Genomic DNA, 8,306 nt, shown 5'->3' with positions numbered 1-8,306 from the left:
TGCTCGGAAGACGTGTGACGTCACATGCGTTCGCGGAATAATGATGGTGAATGATGGTGGACGCGGGAAAAATGTCAAAGATGTGCTCGCCTGCTCGATAACACTACAAAGCCTGAATATTCACTCTAATGGAGGACTTCTGGTCATTTTTTTTTTCATTATCTCCTCCTTGTTATCTTATTATTCCATCAGTTTGAAACTTTGAAACTTGGCCGACTGGTTTTGATCGAAGCAAATGAGCTAGAAGGTTATCAGCAGTCTCCAAGCTCGGTCTGCGATTACCGAGGAGCAGGGAATACCCCTGGAACGAGCAAATAGACAAACACGCAACTGATATGCAAAGTGCCTGAGGTCTCCGCTATTTAATTGACTCCATGTTTTAACCACTTTTTTGTGAGCTAAGTTGCACAGAAATGCCGAAGATCTACTGGTGTCACTTTCATCGAAAGAACGATTTTTAATTCGATTAGAACAGTTGGTCTCCCGCGTGCGAGGGTCAAATTATATTTTCACGCAAGGTTAAAAATGTTCGCCCATAAACATACGGATTCCATACAAGTTGTAACGCTCTTAAACCTGGCTGGCTATCGTGATCAAAACTTTTTGATTTCATGAAATTCTCTTGAAGTTGTAGATATTTGTGGATTGTTCGTTAGTGGATTGTTGACATTGTTCACTTGGATTTTCGCGGCTTGACATTTGTACTTTGCAAAGGGAGCGGCGTATGGTAATTTCTAATGACTGCTCATCTTTGGAACTTGGACACTGCTGTTTGTTAACATGATTCTTGCTGCTGTTGGTAAGACATAAGCTTAGTCTTTGCGCGAGTTCCTTTGTAATGAAACTTGTGTACAGTTGTATCCGGTGGAAATCTCTACCGAGTACTGGCGGCCATGTTGGCCCCCAGCTGTTGATATAAAGACGTTTAAAGTTGCAACTACGGCGATATGGAGACCTAGAAAATTAACGTGTTAACATAATTAGTTTAATGTATTAAAGCCGAGAAGCTGTACTGTCCGATGCCTTCTATATTTCAGGGGAATGGGTGTCAAATTAACAACTTCATATATTAGTTATCAATTTTCAATTTTAATTTATTTTATTAATAATTCTATGTGCTAATTCCTTTTCAGTAAATCTGCTTGTTCTTGGCTTCTCATTTGGTGGAGGTAAGCCATTTATAGACAGAGGAAGCACATTTCAATGGGTCATCTGAGATATCCAATTAAGGAAAATTTAGTGATGATGCCCAGTATCAAAGATGTTACTGTCAATGATGACTTAAACTTATTTCTAGATCATGGAACATGACGCGTGAATTTGGTTAAAACTTGTATGTGAAACAGGATCACGACACCCTCTTTGCTGCCCACTTGGGAGCTTCGCTATACAGTTGAATCCCAATAATTTGAACTTCAAGGGAAATTGAAAAAGGTTTGAGTTATCGGTAGTTCGAGTTATCAAGGGTAAGATTAGTAAGCAAATGACCTGGAAGGGAATCAAAAAAGTTCAAGTTAGCAGGAGGTTTGAGTTATTGAGCATTCAAGTTATCGGGATTTAACTGTAATTTCTCTTAATTTAGTCGGCTCAAACTAAATTTTTTCTTTAGTATTAGGAGATTGCGGTGATCACATCACCAGTTCTTCAGGAACCATTGAATCTCCTAATTACCCCAAGCAGTATCCCAATGGACAAAAATGTACCTGGACTGTGTTGGTTGAAGGGTCTGTAGAGAACATCAGGATCTCATTTAGGTAAGCTTGGATTGTGAAGGAAATCAAACAAGTGCATGGGTTGTTATTGGTTCTCTACTAAGTAAAAAAGCCTGCTGTCGAGCTAACTGGCTATCAGGCCAAAGCTTAACCCAGTTTCTTTAGCATGAAGCGCCTAGGAGTATTTCTTCTCCCCTGGATGGGATGCTAGTCCATCCCAGGGTTGCCCCCAGCCGTGAATTTACCACTACTCATTTATACACCTGGGTGGAGAGAGGCATTGGGAGAGTGCTAAGAACACAACATAGTGACCCCGGCCAAGCTTGAACCCAGACTGCTCTCTCCAGATTCCGGTGCACTAACCATTAGGCCACCATGCCTCCCTCCAGCTAAGTAAACAGAGATCTCTTTTTCCATGCTCAGTTCTTTCTATGCTACAGAGTTAGAGCTGTTTGAGATTCAACTGTAATAATTTGATATGGCTGAGCTCTTAAGCTAAGTTTTTATCTCCCCAGCACAAGAATTTGAAACACCTGAGCTGTTTTCTTCCTAGGTTGGTCTACGGGCATACTCCCCCAAAAATCTTAGAAATGTTTTCCACTATTTGACCTGAGCGACAATCTACATCTACATCTACATATAATTAGGTCGGTAAAAATCTTAAGATATCACACCAACCGTTAAAAACTAAAATGAATGTTAAAAATGTTAAAAACTAAATAAAACTAATACAATAAAATATTAAAAACTATTGACTAACTTAGATTTAAAACTATTTACAGACGTTATATTTACAATATCATCTGGAAGGGAGTTCCATTCACAGATTGTTCCTGGGTACTTTGGTCACCATGGTGATTTATACACCTGGGTGGTGAGAGGCACTGCCCAAGAATTCAAAAAAATGACCCCATCAAGATCTCTTACCAGGACGGTGCAATCTGAGTCCTGTGCACAAACCATTAGGCCACCACACCTCCCCGCAAACTAACTCACTGTTCTTTATTCAACAGCGCTTTTGACCTGCAACATGCTGTTGATGGAAAATGTTTGGATTATGTGGCAATATATCGTAAACAGCTGAACAAGGATTCAGACGCTGTCCTCGAGGGAAAGTACTGTGGAGACTCCAAACCCCAGCCCATCAGGATAGAAGAATCATCATTAACAGTGCAGTTTATATCTGATTCTGATTCTATTTCTACTCACATCGGATTTTCTCTTCGTTATGAAGCTAACTTTAAAGATTGTAAGAGTCAATACATCTGTCTTTACTCTATTTTGTTGATGGTCCTAATGTGTTATAAATTTTATAATGATCCTTGACAGGAGTTATTACCGTTGCTTGGATCTAAGTGTGAACACATGCTGCCAAAACATGATCTATTTAAGTATTAAACATGGCATGCAGTCATTCATCCTTTTCAGCCAATGAATCACTGGAAAAAACTTACTAGTGTTCTTTGTTTGTTTGTTGTTTGCAAGGATTGTAGCAACTCATCATACTTTGTTTCTTGAAATCGCGAATGAGCACTTGTAGGTCATGTCAAGCTCCCTTGCCTGCCATGTTATCAGCAAAGAAACTTTCCAGGTGGCATCCTGCGACTTTAGGTCTCACAGAAATGGACAGTGATTAGAAATTACAAAACCAATGTCAACAATCAAGACATTAAGACTTGTGTCTTTGTCTGTAAAGCAGAGTTTGATTGTACATATTTCTACTACAAGTTAACTTGTTTATGTTTTAATTGCCGAATTTTAGCATCTTCAGTTTCTCAAGCCACTGCTGGTATTGTTGCTGCAATCTTCTGCGCTGTGGTGTTTATTGGAGTGGGTATGCTGCGCTGTATGATGATGGGAGCATGTAATTCCTGTGGTGGTCCTAATCAGGCAGATAATCATCGTGACAGACATGTCGTGGGCACCAGTGATTCTTATGCTTACAGAGCAGATTTTCCACCTTCCTACAGCACAGGTAGGTTATTGTGAGTTTTTTGAATCAACGTTAATCAGATCAGAACTTCAAATAATTAATAATGATCAAATTTGTTGAGAGAGATAAAGCTTAACTCAGCATGTGAAGGGAATCAGTTTTCTACATTGCTCTTCACACAAGATGGAGTTATTGTGTGCTAGTCAAAAGACCTTTAGAACTCACCAGCTTTTCTTCTTTTGCCACTAAAAAGTCCATACTGTTGCTTTACCATTGAGCACCTGGCCAACAGAAAATTTGACTAGCCCCTCCCCATCAGACAGGACTTGTATTGGGCAGGCATCATGTGGGCTGAATACTGATGTGCGAAAACAGTTCTGGGAAATAATTGCATAATAAAATAATTTTTTAAGAATTGAGTTAAATAAACAGGGGAAAACCTCGTGAACCAGGCTAATCCTCTAATGACCCATTGATATTTGTAAGGCTGTGACTGTATAGCCAATCCGTCAGGTTGCGAGTTTGCCAAAGTGTCAATTGCTTGGTTATGCTATAATTTTGCTCAGCATACAAAATTGTGGGCAAAGAAAAGCTCAAATCATAAAGAAACATTTTTTGAATACTTAGTTAACTGAGTTAAAAGTTTCTGGACAGATTCTAATTTTGCTTTACCGATAATAGCCGGGCCCTGATATTTTATTGACTTGCTTTGTGCTAGTTATGACTCATCCTGAAAGATTTCCCACACCTGAATCCAGCCCTCTAATGGTGGTGCAGAATAGAAATGGGACAGTAGTGACTGATGGCCAGCCTAGAGGAGCGTCATTTTCTCTTCAGTCAAGTGACAGCAGCAGTTCTGATGAAGATGACGATTCTACACCACCGCCACCTTACCCTGGCCTTGACGCTACTCAAGATGAGGTCAATGTTGATGTTGCTATTGACAATACAAACAATACAACAGACAATCAACCAAACACTGGCAGCCATAATGCTGGAGTTGTTATAGATGAAGGGCCATTTAATGAACCTGTGTCCTCTCATGAGGTCCCATCATCTGAGGTCGAGGATGAACAGAGGTCTACAATAGCGGGATCTTTAGAAGTGTCATCGGATTTGCCCACTGTAACGGGATTAACTCCTCGAGAAAGAGACAATAGTTGGCACAGAGGTGACGTTGAACTATCACAAACTGATGGGCCACCTGAAGAAACAGAAATGGTCTTTATAGTTTAGAAAATAATTAACTTTTTTATTAATATTTAATACCAGGCACAGTCAAGCATTCCCTCCAAGAGTTATATGTACCTAACCATCGAGTTCATTTATTTTTTACAGAAATCTAGACTTAGAGTATGAAGCGAAAAATGTTTCGCAGAGACCGTCGAGCGTGAAGCGAAAAAATAAATTACCTCGCGGGGGGAGGTGGCAGGGCGAGGTGAGAAGCGAAAAAAATAGGGACCCTATTTTTTTTTTCGCTTCTCGTATCACCCCGCCTCTTTTCCCCGCGCGATCATTTGTTTTTGCTTCAAGCTCGACGGACTCTTTGAAAAAAATTTTGCTTCAAGCTCGACGGACTCTTCGAAAAAAAATAGGGACTGCTCGTAGTCTAACAGAAATCTGGCTTTGTTGTTCACTTGAACCAGGTTTAAAACCACAATGGAGACATTAGAAATATTCAAAATAATTCAAGACAAATCTTGAAAATTGATTTGATTATTAACCTCTGGCTTTAAGCAGCAGGTATGATTATAAGCATTTGCTGAGAATTTCATAAACGATAAAAAGTTTCAAAATTAATACCGTCTCTTGCATCTTAGCGTGAAGATGTGCCGCTGAAACATGATCTGATTGCATGGATATTAAAAGTGGCATGATTGGTCATCAAACGCTTGAAGTTGATCTTATAAATCTAATAAATACATCCCTTCTAGAAGTCGGGACTTTTCGCATGACTGTATTAGCTCTAGAATTACTACGGTTATCCAAGTAGTAAAGGTACAATCAAATAAACGATAACTGATTTAATGAGCCATTCGCAGTTTCAACAAATCCCCTCTAGTTGCTCAAGACAAATAATTTTAAAATTTATTATTCCTTGCTGCAATAATCTCTCCACAACTATAGTCACCAAAAAAACCTTTTGAACAAAAACAAGGCCCAGGGCTTATTGGAATTCACAGTTATTTGTTCTAAGAGAGGAATGTTTGATTTGGTTTGGCTGTAATTACGTATTCAATTCATGAATGTGCATGTCCAGGTAGAGAGTTGTATTACGTGTATTGTTTTGTTCCAGGAAATATCCAAACCCCTTCAATGAAAGGTTTTTTGGTTTGTATACTCCCACCCATCTGGAAAGTCCAGTGAAGTCCCGTACTTTCCTTAACTTTTGGCTTATGAGGCCTCCACCCCCTCTGAATTTCGAATGACCTTCCATGGGGCGTGTTTGGATATTTTCTGGAACTGCACATTCCTTGACAAGTGGAAGGAAAACAGAGTCAGATCTCAGTTTCATTCAAACATGTTTTAGTGCTGTTATTATCATATCAAAAGTCAACTCTCTACCAGAAGTTTTCCAGGAGGAACAGAAGTTTTGAAAAGGAAGTTCTGCTTTTCTGGTTGGTACACACCAAAAGTAACATATATGTTCCTTCTACTGTTTTACATGTTTGCACTACAGTTATGCCAAATTTTTTGGCTCAACCAAATTAAGTTATTCCCAAATGAAAATTTCCAACTGAAGTTTCCAGATTTTACAAATGGTAAACAACCCAAGTGTCTAAGGTACTTTTGTTGCTGACTGTTCCTACTGGAAGGAAAAAAGGACTAAACTAAGGATTACCAGTAGTAAAAAAAGTCCCATTTTGCTGTGCTTTGCTACACAATTTATAAGCATGACTTCTGATGACGACAAACTGTATGGCAGTTGCAGGGATCACTGAGGGGTTTCAATAAGTTTTTGTGCAGAATGCAACAATTGCAAAGTAGACAGCTAATAGCATTTTTACTTGAATGTTATCTGTGTAGAGAATTGATTGGTAGGCTGCGCCGCAGACGAAACTAAACCCTTGGTTAAGTCCATTGTTACTAGCCGGGGTTAGATTACGTCTGCGACGCAGGCTAATTGATTGGCAAATTACGGAAAACTAGTTTGGCATAGACAGCGAATTTCCCAGGTGCTGCCTCTTGAAACCCCTGATCTCTGATTGGGAAAAAGAGTTACAAATTTAAAATTTGTATTCATTTGATGATTGTTAAGACCCAAAGGGTAAACGTTTGTCACCTCAAGAATATACATTTGACAGATCAAGTGTATAAATAACACATATTAATGCTCTTGCTGGCCCTATAATGAGTTTCTGACAGTATAAACTAGCAGCATAAAATGCCACTGTCAGTTCACAACTGTAACTGTTATATACACCCTTTTAATAAGTCGAGGGGCCATTTTGAATATTTATTTTTATTTTTCCGCGAATGACGTCATTAATAAAAATATTAAAAATGACACCTCGGCTTATTACAATGGTAGATACTTCATTTTAATACGTCGAGGCGCAGATGAATATTTCATTAACAACGTCATTCGCGGAAAGTTTAATATTCAAAATGGTGTCTCGACTTATTAAAAATAATGTATAGAGAAGTTGTATCAGACATCATGAAAAAGTGCAACTATAAATGTACATTCATTTGTAAATATTATTAAGGCATTCATTCACAGAATAGCAGTATTTAGTTTATCCAAATTAGCAAGTGGCCCCTAGGGTACTTCTTATTTAGAATTACATACACTTTAGAATATAATGTTTTTAATGAATAAAACAAAGTCAAGTATTTACTTGTTGAATTCTGTTTTTATTATAATTAGTTTTTTTTAATATAATGACACCTTACTACGACTATCATTTTTTACATCTCCACCCCTAGCTGTTTCATTAAACTGAGACAAAATCCTTGGTTTTGGACAGTATTATCCTCACAAAAAATTATTAATATACCTGAAGTACATTTATTAATTGATAATTGCATGTTATTATATAAGCCGCCCAAGTGAGTCTTTATGTAGAAATATAGCATGATAAAGTTTGCATTAACTGAAAAACTCGGAAAAAAAAAAAAAAAAACTCGGAATTTTTTTCCGAGTTTTTCAGTTAATGCAAACTTTATCATGCTATATTATATAAGCACCAATGAAATACCAAGAAATCTTATTCGATATTAAGTCGAAACATCTTCGGTTCTTCCTTGGCAATCTTTGGAAAATCTTTTTGGAAATGTTCGTAAACGTTTGTACGACCTTCGGAAAATATTTTGAAAATCTTCAGAAATCTTTGGAAAATCATCAAAAATATCGTAATTAATAGGTTTATATACTGTAATAAACAGAATAATACATTAATAATTTCAAATCTCTGCGCAACCATGTATTGTTCTCTATATCTTATTCAGTAGAGCTGCAGAATGGTAATGCAAGCCTTGGCAAGGATTTGAAGTTCCTCAAAGACTTACAACATACCGTATTTTCTCAATTAAACGCCCCCGGCGTTTATTTCAATTTTGGCTCTGTTGATCCGGCGTTTATTTGAATGGTGCAGTTTATTGGAGAAAAATGTTTATTAAACAAGGGTTTTAAATAATTATTTGTGACATGAACGTTA

The 8,306-nt window shown here is 37.8% G+C and overlaps 1 protein-coding gene across 1 annotated transcript; it reads left to right on the top strand.

The window, feature by feature from the left end:
• Window positions 1–251: 251 nt before the first annotated feature.
• LOC144644594 (uncharacterized) lies at window positions 252–8,199 on the top strand. The gene is made up of 7 exons (XM_078504115.1): window positions 252–799; window positions 1,134–1,169; window positions 1,610–1,754; window positions 2,726–2,961; window positions 3,475–3,687; window positions 4,364–7,698; window positions 7,872–8,199. The coding sequence occupies exons 1-6, from the start codon at window positions 781–783 to the stop codon at window positions 4,879–4,881; spliced, it is 1,167 nt and encodes a 388-aa protein (XP_078360241.1). The 5' UTR covers window positions 252–780; the 3' UTR covers window positions 4,882–7,698; window positions 7,872–8,199.
• The last annotated feature ends 107 nt before the right edge of the window (window positions 8,200–8,306 follow it).

Source organism: Oculina patagonica, chromosome 2 (assembly GCF_052425735.1).
Source record: "Oculina patagonica isolate OP01 chromosome 2, crgOcupat, whole genome shotgun sequence".
Classification (NCBI taxonomy): domain Eukaryota; kingdom Metazoa; phylum Cnidaria; class Anthozoa; order Scleractinia; family Oculinidae; genus Oculina; species Oculina patagonica.
Note: the sequence above shows the minus strand (reverse complement) of the source record. Positions and strands in the feature narration are given on the sequence as shown.